Raw genomic sequence first — 17,670 nt, 5'->3', positions numbered from 1 at the left:
GTGTGTGTGTGTCTCTATGTGTGTGTCTGTGTGTGTGTCTGTCTCTGTGTGTGTGTGTCTGTGTGTGTATCTATGTGTGTGTGTCTGTGTGTATCTGTGTGTGTGTCTGTCTCTGTGTGTGAGTGTGTGTGTGTGTGTCTATGTGTGTCTATGTGTGTGTGTCTGTGTGAGTGTGTGTCTGTGTGTGTGTCTATGTGTGTCTACGTGTGTCTATGTGTGTGTGTCTGTGTGTGTGTGTGTCTGTGTCTGTGTGTGTCTGTGTGTGTCTGTGTGTGTGTCTAAAACTGAGCTATGTTACACATGCACGAACTACTATATTTTACTGTCAAATGTAAACCATTAATCCCCCCAATAAAGAAAAATAAATAAATTCTGATAATATCATAGTCGTGGCTACCCCGGAATCTGTACGTCAATATTCCCATTTTAACGACACCCTGTTTTTTTTTAAATATTTATTTATTTCCTTTTGTTGCCCTTGTTGTTTTATTGTTGTAGTTATTATTGTTGTTGTCATTGGATAGACAGAGAGAAATGGAGAGAGGAGGGGAAGACAGAAAGAGAGAGAGAGAAAGACAGACACCTGCAGACCTGCTTCACAGGCGGTGAAGCGACTCTCTTGCAGGTGGGGAGCCGCGTCTGTCTGCCTCTTTCACTTTCTCCAGAAACAGTTGGCCCCAGGAGGTAGGTAGCTCAGCAGAAAATTAGCAGTATAGCACTTTGTGAGACCTTGAGTTTAGTCTTAAGTACTACATCAAAAATAGAAAAGATAGGGAATTGGTGTATGGACCCAAAGTAATGGACTCTAGGATGGGGTCCAGGGACAGACATGATGGCAGAGGAGGACCTAGGTGGGGGGTTAGAATGCTCTGTGGAAAACTGAGAAATGGGACACATGGACCAACTACTGGATTTTACTGTCGACTGCATGCCACTAAGCGCCCCCCCACATTAAAAATAAAGAAATAATACAAACAAGATCAGGAAGCCGGGCTTAGAGAAATTAAGGCATTTATGCTGATTATTTAAGTAATTAAATAACTGCAGGATCCAGAATCTATACTTTGCTATGCTGTTTTAGTGTCTAAAACTTGTTACTCTACAAATAGCAAAACTTTATAAAACATATCAAAGGGATGAGAGGCCGTGCAATCACCAGTAGCTAAGCCAGTTAATTAACTGTGGAAACCGATGAGAATGCTAAGAGTCCTGCTGTTGTGTGAGAGCAGAGCTGATTATCTATGTCTAGTGTATATACCTAGTCCTTTGTGCCTTCTGTTAACAAAGAATACTGTGTACAAGGCACAAGCATACCAAAATTTATTTTAAAAGCTCTATTTCTTCTATGACTACCTTAAAAATTTTTTTAACATAAAAGAAATTCACTGGGTCAAAGAAACTTTATTTTTAAAGAGGCTCACTCTTTGAGGGGCAATTTCAAGTAAAGAAACGAGAAAGGATGAAACACTGAATGAAGAAAAGAGAAATAGCCACAGTGCTAGAAAAATATATATTTATGGGATAAAAACTATAAACCATAGCTTGCTATGAATTTAAATATTTTACCAACATAATGAACTGTCAAGAACAAATGTTTAAAATAACGAGGGAGGGAGGGTGCAGACACAGAATTTGGTGGTGGCTTTGATGTGGAAATACTGGGGAGGGTAGTAGCGCAGTGGGTTAAGCACACATGGCGCGAAGTACAAGGACCGGTGTAAGGATCCGGGTTCGAGTCCCCAGCTCCCCACCTGCGGGGGGGGGGGGGTCACTTCATAGGCAGTGAAGCAGGTCTGCAGGTGTCTATCTTTCTCTCCCCCAATCTGTCTTTCCTTCTCTCTCCATTTCTCTCTGTTCTATCCAACAACAATGATGACAACAACAACAATAACAACCACAGGGCAACAAAGGGGACAATGGCCTCCAGGAACAGTGGGTTGTAATACAGGCAGGAGCTCCAGTAATAACTCTGGAGGCAAAAAAAAAAAAAAAAAAAAAAAGGAAAAGGAAAAGAGAAAAGAAAAAAGAAAACCAAAGTAACAAAGAAACCAGGGGCTGGGCAGTGGTGCATCTCGCTGAGCACACGAGTCACCACACACAGGAACCTGGTTACAGGCCCTGGTGATCCTACGAGGGTAAAGCTTCCGGAGTGGTAAAGCAAGACTGCAGGGGTCTCTCTCTCTGCTTCTCTACTGCGCCTCCCCTCTCAATTTCTCTTTCTCCAATAAATAAATATATAATACATAATCTATTTTTTAAAACTATGAAACAGGACAGGGGTAGATAGCATAACGGTTATGCAAAGAGACTCTCAAACCTGAGGTTCCAAGATCCCAGGTTCAATGCCCTGCACCGTCATAAACCAGAACTGAGCAGTGCTCTGGTAAACACACACACACGCACACGCACACGCACAGGCACACACACACACACACACACACATGCACACACACGCACACACACTGAGCAGTGCTCTGGTAAACACACACACACACAGACACACATCAGTGACCATGGCATAAAATCAGGTAATTGTCCCTTAATCAACCCGGAAAAGAGAACAGGCTCAGAGAGATTGCTTGCAAGTTTAATGAGAAGTCAAGGGACAGTTTCTTTCTTGAACTAGCAAAATAGCTCATGTGGATAGTGTGGTGCTTAAATCTGCAGAGGACACACGTCCAAGCTCAGCCCAGACTACACTGGAGGAATCATCCAGGCTGTGATTTCTTTCCCTCTCTGTCTCTTTCTGTCTACCAGAGCAGGCCTTCCTGGTAGAACCAAAAACAACAACAAAAACAAAAATGCAAATGCATATGATACAATACACATAGTTCTTTATAGAGTAACACTACTAAACTTGCTGTTCAAAGGAAAATGCATGGATGGGGGGGCAGGCGGTGGCTCACCTGGTTAAGCACACACATGACAGGGCACAAAGACCCAGGTTCAAGCCCCTGGCCCCCACCTGCAAGGGGAAAGCTTCACGAGTGGTGACGCAGGGCTGCAGGTGTTTCATTGGCTGTCGCTCACCCTCTCTATCTTCCTCTCCCGTCTCAATTTCTCTCTTTTATCCAATACTGAAAATATATTTTTAAAAGCATATCTGATACCTCGATAGATGCCAAATGAAAATCTGATATAAGATTCTCATCCTCTAAGAAAACACTTGGTGGGTGAGGGGAAATTTCTACATCATTTTCAGAAAGTAACAGACATTTCCACACTCACTAAGGGGATGAAAAGGGACAAAGCTGTCAAGCTTCAAAAGTTATCATCAAAAATTATTCAGGAAACTTTAGCCAGTTCAAGATTGAGGGGTGGGGAGAAACAGATAGAAATACTGGTAAGGAAGAGCGGGCATATCATGTTTTTATAGCTGAGAAACCAAACGTTAACTAAACTCAAACAGAAATAAATGTAAAGTGTCCGCGCACAGTGCAGAGTCATGGCAGTATTCGCTCTGAAGAAAGCTCCAAAAATAAATTTCTTTTTCTCCTTCCCAGATTGACAGGACTCAGAACTGAATCACAGACTAAGTTTTACCACCAAACTACATATCCTTGGAAAGAACTATCTAACCTCCTCTCAGCACAGAATGTTCTGACAACCTCGGTTCTGACAGACCTTTACTATCAATTCAATTATGTAGAGGAAAATACTTAATAAATTGTGTACTGCTTCTGTCCACCAATTCAAAGATCTAGCCAAGAATTAATAACCTGTCTCTTTTCATCCTTGTATTTAACTCACAAATCTTTGCAAATAAAATCATAACAACTAAGGATGGTCCATTAGTAGACGACCTATTTTGTAAACCTGAAGGTCCTAGTTCAATCCAGGGAGGGGTGTGTGTGTGTGTGTGTGTGTGTGTGTACACATACATACACATACTTACAGACAGGGAACCAGGCCGGTTAAGTGCACATGGCACAAAGCGCAAGGACCGGCATATGGATCCTGGTTCAAGCCCCCGGCTCCCCACCTGCAGGAGAGTCGCTTCACAGGCGGTGAAGCAGGTCTGCGGGTGTCTGTCTTTCTCTCCCCCTCTGTCTTCCCCTCCTCTCTCCATTTCTCTCTGTCCTATCCAACAACAACAGCAATAATAACAACAAGGATAAACAACAGGGACAAGAAAAGAGAAAAAAATGGCCTCCAGGAGCCGTGGATTCGTAGTGCAGGCACCATTCCCAGCAATAACCCTGGAGGCAAAAAAAAAAAAAATAATAATAATCCAATGAGGAAATTTAACAGACAGAGATGCAGAGGGAGAGACACAGGAAAGGGGACACATACCCTCAACTCCTCCACTCATGAATTCTCTTCCCTGCAGGTGGGCTGGGGACTTGAACCTGGACAATTCAATTTTAAAAAAGTACATGGGGCCAGGCGGTGGCACACCTGGTTAAGCGCACACACACTATAGTGTGCAAGGACCTGGGTTCAAGCCCCTGGTCCCCACCTCCAGGGGGAAAGCTTCACGAGTAGTAAAGCAGGGCTGTAGGTGTCTCTCTCCCTTTCTATCTCTTTCTCTTCTCTCCGTTTCTCTCTGTCTCTACCCAATAATAAATTTTAAAAAAATTAAAGTGCAAAGGACAGCAATACTTTGTATTAAAAACATTCATCTTGTGTATGTGTTATTTGCAGTTTGGGCTCCTCAACAGCAAGAAAGTCAGAATAATAATGTCTTGGCCACAAGAGGGAGCCAGCCATTTGGTTCACTTGGTTTTGCTACAGGCATCTTCTGCCATATTTGCAGACGGACAAATGACTCAGAGCACTCAAGATGAGCTCTGATTTGGCCTGTCCTGTACCTCTCGTGGCTGACTACTTTGCGCACTGCTGCAGATAAGAGTGACCATAATACAGGGTGTTAATGTTCCTCTTATCGGCATCAAAAGTAGAGTCTATGAGGGTAAAAGACCTTATCAATCATCGTGAAAAAATATTTTTCCTTAACATATTTCATGTCCTGATTCTTCCAATAAAAATGACTTGGATAATTTTAAACAGATACTCAGTGGTGAATATTCCTCATAAAACCATATAAAAGCTTACAGAATGCTATAGTTAAAAGATGAAGATAAGAGTAACTATAATACAACTTACATATACATGTTACCTCCAGGGTTATTGTTGGAGCTCGGTGGCAGCACTATGAACCCACTATTTCCCTTTCTATCCCCCATTTTATTAAGTAGGATAGGGAGAAATTCAGGGGGAAAGAAAAGATACAGAGAGAGAAGATAGACAACTGCAGATCTGTTTCACCACCTATGAAGCATCCTCCCCCCCGCCCCCACAGGTGGGGAGCAGGGGACTAGAACCCAGATCTTTGCAGACAATACTACATGCACGTAACCAGGTACGCCACTGCCTGGGCCATTACAGATTTTCTTTTTCTACACATATATCATTTGCTCTTATAAACAGATTAAATACAGAAAGCAAACTGCCACAGGAACTAATTTAGATGCCAGAGAAATTAGTTTCGTAACACCCATAGAATAACTATAAGCTAATTATTTTTTAAGATACTCAGTGTACATGTAATCAGAACCCTGCATAGCAATATATTCATTTTATACAAAAAATATGATGCCCATCATGTATAATTTGAATACATGGCGAAATTGAAATAGAAATTGCAATGGCCATTTCAACTTGTGATCCCAACACACCATAGTCATTTAGCAACTATTCGATTAAGCAAGAACACCGACACCACATGTCTACATGAACTATGAATGATGGCGATTTGCCTCTGGTCGCTCCATTCCACTTTTCTCAGGAGTAAAGCGGTCCAATCCTATTTGCGCCTTAACTAGAAATAAAGTTATAAGTGTCGTGGGTGGGGGAAAATATAAAAGGGAAATAACTTATTCAGATCTTCAAATTGGTGTGACTTTACTGCTGGCAGATACATCTTGGGCCCTGAGCAGGATACAGCAGCTCTGGGGACAGGCTGACTATGTGCAACGTGCCTGGTGCTGCCCAGCCCGGGCCGCCAAACTCCACCCTTTGCTCTTCCTCTTACTGGAGGTGTCACAAAGTGAGACCGTTACAGGAACACTCCCATAGAATTGCTGCAAAAATGGTTTAGTTTTTTTTTTAATATTTATTTATTTCCTTTTGTTGCCCTTGTTTTGTTATAGTTATTATTGTTGTTATTGATGTCGTCGTTGTCGGATAGGACAGAGAGAAATGGAGAGAGGAGGGGAAGACAGAGGGGGGAGAGAAAGATAGACACCTGCAGACCTGCTTCACCGCCTGTGAAATGACTCCCATACAGGTGGGGAGCCGGGGCTCGAAATGGGTTCTTTAAGCCAGTCCTTGTGCTTTGCGCCATGTGCGCTTAACCCTCTGCGCTACGCCGGGCTCCCAAACGGTTTAGTTCTAACTGCACTTAGAAAAATGAAGGAGGATCTATTAGTTTTACAGTATGAAAATCAAAATGGTGTTCCAAACCTAACAAACCATTTTATTGAGTTTTTATTTCAACTGTAATGATGTCAGTAATATGTTGCTTATATCTATCATGTGGGCTCATGTAAAAAAAAAAAAGTTCTTTTCATTGGAAAACTATTTTGATTTTCAATAGCATCTCAGGAAAACAATACACGTCACAGGCAATTGACCTATTTCTTCTATATGTATGTTTAGGTCTTTCTAGAGAAGGTATCACCAGGCTGGAGGTATGAATTGACCTGCCAACACCTATGTCCAGTGGAAAAGCAATTACAGAAGCCAGAACTCCCACCTTCTGCATCCCCCCCATATCTTTCTTTCTTTTTTTTCTTCTTTCTTTCTTTTTAGTCTATACTCCCAGTGGTGGAGAAATAATAGGGGAAAGATGACCAGAGGATCCTGAACTCCCAACTCCATAAGAAGACCCAGAGGGAGAATAAGAAGAAGGAAGGAAAGGCATTTGGAAGCAGTAATAGGTGTAGGTGTGACTTAGAAATGAAGAGGAGGCAGGACAATGAAATAAGTCAAAGCAATTTAAAAGGCAAATAGAAATAGGCAGATGGCTGTAGCAATACTAGCTACCCCATATCTGCAGTCCTGGGAGAACTGCTGTAGCTTCCAGGAGAGGGAATGGGAATACAGAACCTTGGTGGTGGGAACGGTGTGGAATTCTACCTCTGTTATCTTATAGTTATCATACTCACTATTAAAGTCACTAAGAGGGAGTCGGGCAGAAGCACAGCGGGCTAAGTGCAAGGACCAGTGTGAGGATCCCGGTTCAAGCCCCCGGCTCCCCAACCTGCAGGGGAGTCGCTTCACAGGCAGTGAAGCAGGTCTGCCGGTGTCTCTTTCTCTCCCCCTGTCTTCCCCTCCTCTCTCCATTTCTCTCTGTCCTGTCCAACAACGACAACATCAGTAACAACAACAATAATCACTACAATAAAACAACACGGGCAACAAAAGGGAGTAAATAAAATAAATAAAGTCACTAATAAAATTTAAAAGAGAAAAAGAATGCTTCACCACCACTAGACACACATTTCAAATCTCCACAGAAGAGAAAAACATCCCAAGAAATCGTGATATGAATACTTATAATAAAAATAAAAAGTGCATACCTGGGTAATCTTCAGACACATGTACTGAATAAGAAACACTGGTAAAACAGAAAACAGAAAGGCTCAAGTTACTGCTAAAGTTTAAAATATAGACACAATTGTATGTTACTCATTCCTTTACACAGATAAAATACATTTTCCATGAATGTAAATGGGTTTTGAAATCTTTCACACAACAGTAATTCTATTTGTTAGTATATAGATGCTAACAAATAGAAGAGTATATATGAGACCCAGAAAAAAGCTTCTTTCAATGCAAGAGTGGTCGACCCTGAACCAAGGGAGCCTCCAGCAAAGTGGGCTAGTTTGCCCAGCCCATATATAGGTTTTCTGATCTCAGCAAGATACATTTCCCCTAATTCAGAATCATTTGTTTCATTTATTCAGATTTCATCCAATCAAGTTTTCTTATAAAAATCAAGTCTTATTCTGTTTACTATAGTAGTCAGAAATTCCAATATTTATTTTTAATATTCCTTCCCCACAATAAGCTCTGCTTTGGAGACATGTCCTTAATGAAATGACGACGGTGTGAATTGTTTGTCAGCCAATCTCTCGTCATCACTGAACATGATAAACTCCCTCCTCTTCTCAGGAGGATCAAGCTGTTTCAAAAATACTTCTAAAACCTGAGCATTTTGACACCTCGTCCTTAGTGACCCTCCCCGCCATGATGTATCTTATACAAGAGGGGAATTACCATTCTCACTTGTTACTTCCCGATCTGATACCAACTAGGGTGAGACGACGTCTCTTTGTATTTTTAGCATGGCCACCTGTTGTACTGCATAACACACAACACATGTTTAATATAAGCCTTATCGGTGAAGCTACCTTGGCGACAGAAAAGTCAAACTTTACAGTTCAAGTTCAGTCAGACTGACTACCTGTTAATACAAATGACCAGAATGAATTTCTTTTCCTTTTTTTTTTTTTTTTTTTTTTTTTTTGGCATTCCAGGGTTATCACTGGGGCTCAATGCCTGCACTAACCAATCCCACCGCTCCTGGAGGCCATTATTTCCCATTTTTTGTTGCCCTTCTTGTTGTTATTATTGTTGGGTAGGACAGAGAGAAATCGAGAGAGGAGGGGAAGACACCTGCAGACCTGCTTCACCACTTATGAAGTGACCCCCCCCCCCCCCCCGCAGGTGGGGAGCCAGAGGCTGGAACCCGGATCTTTGTGCTGGTCCTTGTGCTCCTACTATGTGCACTTAACCTGCTGCACTACCGCCCAGCCCCCATCCAGAATGAATGTGAAAAGCAAGATGCTGGGGGCCAGGCAGTGGCGCACCAGATGAGGCTTACTTACATACCAGGAACCACAAGGACCAGAACAAAGATCCCGGTTCCAGCCCCCAGCTCCCCACCTGCAGGAGGGTCACTTCACAAGTGGTAAAGCAGGTCTTCAGGTGCCCCTCTCCCTCTCTCTCTCTCTCTCTCTCTCCCTATTTCCCCATTTCTCCCTCCTCTCTCAATTTCTCTCCATCCTATCTAGTAAGGAAAAAATGGCCACCAGGAGCAGTGGATTCACAGTGCAGGCACCAAGCCCCAGCAATAACATTGGAGGCAAGAAGAAAGAAAGAAAGAAAGAAAGAAAGAAAGAAAGAAAGAAAGAAAGAAAGAAAGAAAGAAAGAAAGAAAGAAAGAAAAGAAAGGGAGAAAGAAAGAGAGAGAAAGGGAGAGAGAGAGAGAGAGAGAGAGAAAGAAAGAGATGCTACTCTGCTATCTTTAAGATGTCCACATTAAGTATAAGACACAGCCCAAATGTAAAGGATAGAAAAATAAACAAAACCTACCACAATCATAAGGAAACTGAAGTATTTAAAACGGGTATGGAAGACCTTGAAATGCAAAGAGATCATTCGTAACAATGAAAGTCAGCTCGTGGATCAAGACACAGTAATCACAAATACATGCGTCCTTAATAAAATAGTTTAAAAGCATGTGAAGCAAAACACGAGAGAATTAAAGGGAGAAAGACAACTCCACAGAGTCTCAGAAAACAGCTGACCCAGGACTCTCCCCCACCCACCCCATCCGCATCAAAAAAAAAAAAAAAAAAATCTCTGAAGATAAGAGATTTTTCACAGAAAGCGACAACTGCAGACCACCCACTCCTTTTCAAGTATGCGGACATTCACCAAAGATTATATAATGAGCTATGAAACTATTCTCAATACACTTGAGTGGCCGGATGGTCAAGATTAATCATAGTTCAACCCCTGCATTTCCTGGTTTATCTTGCATTTACAAGGCTCTAGCTTTTTTTTTTTTAATGCAACATACAAACTTTATTTAACAAAACTAACTGGTAAAGCGCAAAAGGCACTAAACATTAAGAGAAGAAAAAAAAAGCAGACAATAAGAAATTTTCTCTTAGGCATCTTGCAGGAACTACTAGCAGTTGTGGGGGTGGTTTGTTTGTTTGTTTGTTTGTTTGTTTGTTTCCTTGGCCTCCAGAGTTTTTGCTGGGGCTCAGAGCCTGCACTTTGAAGCCACTGCTCTTGGAGGCCATTTTTGCCATTTTGTTGCCCTTGTTGCCACTGGGTATGACAGAGAGAAATCAAGAGAGGAGGGGAAGACAGAGAGATATCTGCAAGCAACCTCCCCCCCTCCCCGCGGATGGGGAGCTGCAACCAGGATCCTTTTAGCCGGTCCTTGCACTTCATACCACGTGCGCTTAACCTGCTGCACCACCGCCACCGCCCTTGCCGTTGTTTCTACCTGAGCTCTTGCTGTGAAGAACACAGCTCATGCTGTAGGCGCCAATGAACACTTAATTGTACAACTAGTTGAAGAAGTTAATTCTGGTGAGCAGGTAGAAAATAAACACTGGATCAATGAGGAGTAAGATTTAGGGGAAAAAATCAGGAGGTGGTTTTGATGATCTCAGCAGACTCAGAGAAAGCCTTCAATGGGATTAATGATAAACTCAAACTAGTAGGATCTAAATACATAATCCAACAGCCAATGTCATACTCAATGGAGAAAACTAAAGCTTTCCCCTCTGTGGTCAGGTATAAGACAGGGCCGTCCATTACGATTCAATATAGTCTTTGTGGGGTTTTTTTAGATTTTATTTATTTACTAAAGAGAAACTAGGAGGAGAAAAAAAGAGCCAGACATCACTCTGGTACATGTGCAGCCAGGGATTGAACTCAAGACCTCATACTTGAAAGTCCACTGCTTTATCCACTGTGCCACCACCCAGACCACACAATTCAATATAGTCTTGAAAGTCCTAGTCGTAGGAATCAGACATCAGGAAGAAGGAAGACAGAGGAAGAAGATGAAATAATGGATGTAACCACAGCAACTTCCATGAAGGTTCTTAAAAGCAATCTTTTTTTTAATTTATCTTTTTTAGACAACTTTATATTCGCGTAATACAGCTGGTACAAAGAAGTATCACTGCTACTTGGCCCACTGACTGTACCTTGTGTATTTAGAGCACTATCTCCAACCCAGTATACTGAGACCAGAACAAGATGTGGGCACAGGTCTCTTGTCAGCTTAAAACATCTGCATCATATAACCAACGAGACCCTTAAATCCAGATGCAGAGCTAGCTATCTGGTCAGCGAGAGTCCCTCATGCGACCAAGAAGGAAGGAGGAGTGGTAAACTATAACAGCTTCAGGTGTGAGAGTCCCTGAGTCCCATCTCCAGCACGGTGTGTGCCAGAAAAAGGACTCTAGCTTACCTCTCTCTCCCAGAAAAATCAATCAATCAATCAATCAATCAATCCTCAAAGATTTCCCTGGTGATGCAAGGCTGGTTCAATATATGTAAATCGGTAGATGTGATTCACTCCATCAACAAAAGGAAATCCAGAACTCACATGATTAGCTCAATAGATGCAGAGAGTCTTCAGATAGTAAATACCTCAAAGTACTAGAATCTAAATGCAGCAGCCCCACAACCAACATCAGGATACTGAAAGGACAGAAATGGAAAGCTTTCCCTCTGTGGTCACCTAGGTATAAGACAGGGCTGCCTACTGTCTCCATTATTATTCAACATACTATTGAAAGTCCTTGCCATAGGAATCACACATCAGAAAGAGATTAAAAGGAAACAGACTGGAGTTGGTGTATTGCACCAAAGTAAAAAGACTCTGCAGGGGGGAGTGGGGGGGAGAGTCCAGGTCCTGGAAAAGGATGGCAGAGGACCTAGTAGGGGTTGTATCATTATGTGGAAAACTGAGAAATGTTATGCATGTACAAACTACTGTATTTACTATTGACTGTAAAACATTAATCCCCCCAATAAAGAAATTTAAAAATAGTAATAATAATAAAAGAAAAAGAAAGAAAATAAGGCACAAGAGTATTTGAAGGCATTGGAGGCAGCTGGGTGAGTGCACACATTACTGTGTGCAAGGACCCAGGTTCAAGTCCCTGGTCCCCGTCTGTAGGGGGTGAGCTTCACAAAAGGTGAAGCAGTACTGCCAAGCGTTTCACCTATCTCGCTCTCTGTTCCCTCTCCATTTCTGTCTCTATCCAAAGTAAAGTAATAAATAAAATGTTAGAAAGGAAACATCACTGTATGTCATATTTTTTTTAAAAAATGCTATTTTAAAAGCAGAATTCATATTTTAAAACAATTATCATGATTGTGATACTTAAAATGGATTCAGGAGGCAGGTCAGACCTGGAAGCTATTTACGGTAGTGAAATACAAATAAATGTTAGCAGGTAGGTATTTAATGGAAAAGGAAGGCAGGAACAAAGGGCAGATGCTGGGTCCCAGCCAAGAGCCCAGCTAGGAGAATCACAGCCATCAATTAAATGCCAAGAGTTAGAAAATAAAATAAGCACGCCCATGGCACCTCACACAAAGTTGGGAAATATACAGTATGAACCTATATGAATTCATTTTCTCACAATTCACTCTTTTAGACACTGGACTTGTTACCATGTAGAAATGAAATTATTCATGATCAAGGCAACTTTTCATCTTGTAGTAGTCCTATGGTGACACAAGGCTGGGCCCTTGCCAGAGATTATACTCAGCACTAAACCAAATGAATCCTGAAAGGCTACCACCTCAACCAACAGGAGTTGGCTTCAATTTTCATCCAAATCAATGTTTAAATCCATGTCTCTCTCCAAGTAGGGAGCCTGTGATTTGTAGTGTAGACCAACAGAAGTCAACTTTCTGCTTTGAGACTTTCCAGCTGGGAAGAATAGTGATTTCAACACACTTCTTTCTTTTCAGTAAAATGGTGGGAGGCTCTAGACCTACCTGAGAAGCCTGCTGTGGTGATTTAATGGCCTGACAGGTGCAAAGCCCCCAGGACAATGCCAGACACACAGCAGCAGGCACTGAGTAATTCAGTCAGCTTCCAGCACAAGCCCAAAAAAAAAAAATGTTTTCAGAAGTGAAATTTTACATGAAGGTGTTTTCTCTGGGGGAACTCAATTTGCTAAAACAAACAAACAAACAAGAGAAAACCATCACAGTAGAGACATTGAAACATTGGTCATTTTGCTTTATGGTTCTGCTAACCTCGTGGCAGTAGGTGACATTTCAGTGTCTGTGATCAAATCTAATTTTTCAAATACAAACTAGAAAGCAAAAAAATGACAATATGGTTCATCAGCTCCCTGTCCTGTAGCATTTTCTTTGGTAGTATACCAGAAGGGAAAATCAACAGGGCTATAAAATTTGAATCATTGTATGGCTTACAGAATTCTTAGGGGAGCACTAATAGAAGCAGATATGGACGATTAAGCTAACAATCTAATAACTGGCTAAAAAATGGGGGGGGGGGAGATGGGGACCAAAGTTAAAACAGATTAAAGAGTAAGACTAGCAAGTACATGCAAATTCCTCTCTCTGTCTCTCTCTGTCTCTCTCTCTCTGTCTCCCAGGGTTTTTGCTGAGGCTCAGTGCTTGCACCACAAATCCACCACTTCCAGTGGCTATTTTTTCCCTTTTATTATTTTTTATTTCTATTTTATTTGACAGGACAGAAAGAAATTGAGAGAGAGGGAGAGTGGTCCAGGAAATAGCAAAGTGAATAAGGCATTGGCCTGTCAAGTGTGAGGTCCTGAGTTCAATCCCCGGCAGCACATGTACCAGAGTGACTTCTGGTTCTTTCTCTCTCCTGTCTTTCTCATTAATAAGTAAATAAAAGATTGAAGAGAGAGAGAGAGAGAGACCCCTGTAGACCTGGCTTCACTTCTGTCCCCCCAGCAGGTGGGGAGCAGGAGCTCAAGCATGGGTCTGTGTATATTGGTGAGTGTGCCCAACTGGGTGAGCTGTCCCCAAGCCCGTACATGAGAAATTCTAAAAAAAAAATAGTATACAGCAGTAATGAGAACAATAACAACAACAACAACAACAACAAAGTAAAGAAAACAAATGAAGAAAAACCTGGAGCAAGATGTGAATTCTGATTCAGGAAGAAATGCCCCCAGTATGTGGAAATAAGTTACAATTCCAAGGCAGCCTCCGAGCCAGAGAAACTCAGATCAGTTTGTGTTTGGTTTATGCATCACACAGTGCCGGTTTTTAATATCCAAGAGTAAAACTAGAAATCTATAAAGTATTCCTATTGCCTCAATATGTGCAGAATAAAATGATGACTTCCACTATTCCTCTGAAAGCACTGGGCACAACAAAAAGGTCACCAAGAATCACTGAAGGAAAGTGTGTGTGTGTGTGTGTGTGTGTGTGTGTGTGTGTGTGTGTGTGTGTGTGTGTGTGTGTGTGTGTAGGGTGTTTGACACATGACTCTTAGGATAAATTGTCTCTCCCTAATCTGCAGTTTGTTTATCTTTAACGGAAAGAGCATTCATTTCTATCACTAAAAGCACTCTGAGATCTGGATCCACCCCCAGCTCCATGACAGAATCATCTTCTTGCTGATCAACTGTCAGCAAAGAACTAGTAGGCAGAGTTCAGACCTAGTTTCCAAATTCACTGAACTAAGAAAAGTCTTGTACAAGTACTGTCTTCAGAATCTGTAGTTCCAAGTAGGCCCCACTGTGTTTTGACTTTCTGCCATATGTAACTCAATACTCCCAGATCCTGAGCTCATACTTTTCCGGTTACACTCAGAGGGTTTGACAGAGCTAGCAAAAATCACTATGACTGTGCGATACTCTTTTACTTCACTCTTTAAAATCTAAAATAACTTCTCCAACCAAATCCATGTCTGTGCTTCCTCTCCCTGTTAGCCCAGACTTTAAATTCTAATTCAATACACAAGAGAAAATCGTAACGTACAAACAAAAAACAGGCAAAGCAATCCTTCGCTCTACAACACTTAGGAGTATATAAGCCCCAACATTTTGTGTTAATTTGTAAGAAAAAAACTAACATCTGACTGTATGTAAACTATACCCCACTCTCAGACTCACAGGAGGCTGAGTAAATAAGAAGTCACTGTAGCATTTAAAGTTCACTATTCTGACACCATCTCCCCAAATACCTTTAGCACACCTGCATGTTAGCTGTCAGGCTCAGGCAAAAGTCACTAAAGTCATGGGCCCCTTGGAATAGACCTAAAATAGACCTCCTAGCTTTTTGCAAAATGGAGACTCCAAATCTCATTTGCTCTATTATTATCTTTACATTCTTGGTTATTAAACAGTTTGTTCTGCTTTATATCTTATTGCTCTTCAGCTACCATGTTGCAGAGACTATCATGACACCATCTTGACTACCCTGGGCAAAAGACCTCACCCATGTGTCCTGAAACCCCACCTCCCCAGAGCCCTGCCCCATGAGGGAAAGAGAGAGGCAGGCTGGGAGTGTGGATCAATCTGTCAACACCCATGTTCAGTGGGGAAGTAATTACGGAAGCCAGACCTTCCACCTTCTGCTCCCCACAATGACAAAGAATAGGGAACTTTTCAAGGGAGGGGATGGGATACGAAACCTGACACTTTACTAAACTGCATGATAATTTCCCAAAGCTTTCTGATAGATTCTTTAGGTTTTCTATGTATACTAGCATATCATCTGCAAATAGGGAGAGTTTGACTTCTCTTCCAACCTGTATCCCTTTAATTATTTGCTCCTGCCTGATTGCTATGGCAAGAACTTCCCACACCATGCTGAATAGTAACGGTGATAGTGGCAGCTCTGTCTAGTACCTGATCTGAGGGGAAATGCCCAGGTCAGCCACTAGAATCCCCTCAATCAATCCTATGCTAGTCGCCAATCTTTTCCCATTTATCTAGTATTACAGGTTTTGGTTTTTGGTTTTGTTTTGTTTGGTTGATTTAATAATGATTGACAAGACCACAGGATAAGAGGGATACAATTCCGGGAGTCGGGCTATAGCGCAGCGGGTTAAGCACAGGTGGCGCTAAGCACAAGGACCCTCATAAGGATCCTGGTTCAAGCCCTGGCTCCCCACCTGCAGGGGTGTCGCTTCACAAGTGGTGAAACAGGTCTGCAGGTGTCTATCTTTCTCTCCCCCTCTCTGTCTTCCCCCTCCCCTCTCCATTTCTCTCTGTCCTATCCAACAACAATGACAACAATAATAACTACAACAATAAAACAACAAGGGCAACAAAAGGGAATAAATAAATAAAAATAAATATAAAAAAAAAAGAGGGATACAATTCCACACAGTTCCCACCATCTGAGTTCCTTATCCCATTCCCTCCATTGGAAGCTTTCCTGTTCCTTATCACTTTGGGATTACAGTTTCAACATTAATTTTTCCTCCTTTGTTACAAATCCTCCTAACATCCTTATCTACATGAACAACATAAAGCTGTGTGTAATTACGTGGCCGCATCTTACTTTAGCTTCAACACGCCAAAATCATGACCTTTGGCCCTGGATTTGAAGTGAACGGTTCTCCTAACATCTCAGTTTGTTTCGCACTTTACACACTTCTTTCTGGGGGCTGGGGGAGTTCGCAGCACCTACAACTACTACCACTCATGTTTCTGGGTGGTCCTTCTCGCCCTCTCTCCACATTACCATAAATGTTCACAGTTGTTATCTCTTGGTTACTAAATAAATGCCTGCTTTGTTATTTGTGTGTTTGCCTTTATAACAAGTGAATATTGTAAGAAAAAAAAAAGGAAAATAGAGAAAAAGGAATGTTTAAGCTGTCCAGTTACTTCCCAGTCTTTTCTAATTAGCTCTCTACTTTTCCTTCTTCTAAAATCAAGAGCTTGGGGAGTTGGGCGGTAGGGCAGTAGGTTAAGCGCAGGTGGTGCAAAGCACGAGGACCTGCATAAGGATCCTGGTTCGAGCCCCCACCTGCAGGGGAGTCACTTCACAGAAGGTGGTAAAGCAGGTCTGCAAGTGTCTGTCGTTCTCTGCCCCTCTCTGTCTTCCCCTTCTCTCTCCATTTCACTCTGTCCTGTCTAACAATGATGGCATCAGTGAAAACAATAATAACTACAACAATAAAAACATTTTATTAGTGAATTAATAATGATTTACAAGATTATAAGATTACAGAGGAACAGCTCTCCACACCCTCCAACAGTCTTTCAACTGATATTTAGGCTGCTTCCCCAACTTGGCTAGTGTGAATAATACAGGTAACCCTTTGAGGGTTTTCATGTCGTTTGCAATATTCTAGGGGTGGCACTGCTAAGTCATAAGGCATTTCTATTTGTATTTGTTTGAGGACTCTCCATCCTGCCTTCCATAGGGTTTGTACACGTTCACAGTCCAACGGTGTAAGAGCGTCCCATATTCTCCACATCCTTGGGATCTTTTGATTTGTGGATGTGAGGCACTCTCACTGGTGAAAGTTGGTATCTCCCTGTGATTTTAATTTGCATTTCTCTAATTTTATGTGAAGTAGAGCACGTCTTCATATATATATATATCTGTGGGCCATATACATTTCTCTCTTTCTCTTTTTAATAAAAAGATCTACTCAGATCTTTTGCTGGGTCACTTTCTAAAATTGCAAAATTCTAATTTAGTAGATAGATTTTACAAAGTGAGAACAGAAAAATATGTATTTATTTTCCCCCCTTTTATTGCCCTCATTTTTATTGTTCGTTGTAGTTATTATTGTTGTTATTGCTGTTGTTGTTGTTAATAGGACAGAGAGAAATGGAGAGAGGAAGGGAAGACAAGGGGGAGAGAAAGACA

General features: G+C 41.7%; 1 protein-coding gene across 4 annotated transcripts in view; it reads right to left on the bottom strand.

Annotated features, from left to right (window-relative positions):
• Window positions 1-17,670, bottom strand: part of PARP8 (poly(ADP-ribose) polymerase family member 8) — a 205,653-nt gene that overhangs the window by 93,404 nt on the left and 94,579 nt on the right. For all 4 annotated transcript variants that reach the window (XM_060191018.1, XM_060191017.1, XM_060191016.1 and 1 more), the window contains one exon: window positions 7,584-7,621. In XM_060191018.1, coding sequence (XP_060047001.1) covers window positions 7,584-7,621 — 38 coding nt within the window. The remainder of the gene's footprint in view (window positions 1-7,583; window positions 7,622-17,670) is intronic.

This window comes from Erinaceus europaeus, chromosome 5, assembly GCF_950295315.1.
Source record: "Erinaceus europaeus chromosome 5, mEriEur2.1, whole genome shotgun sequence".
Lineage (NCBI taxonomy): Eukaryota > Metazoa > Chordata > Mammalia > Eulipotyphla > Erinaceidae > Erinaceus > Erinaceus europaeus.
Note: the sequence above shows the minus strand (reverse complement) of the source record. Positions and strands in the feature narration are given on the sequence as shown.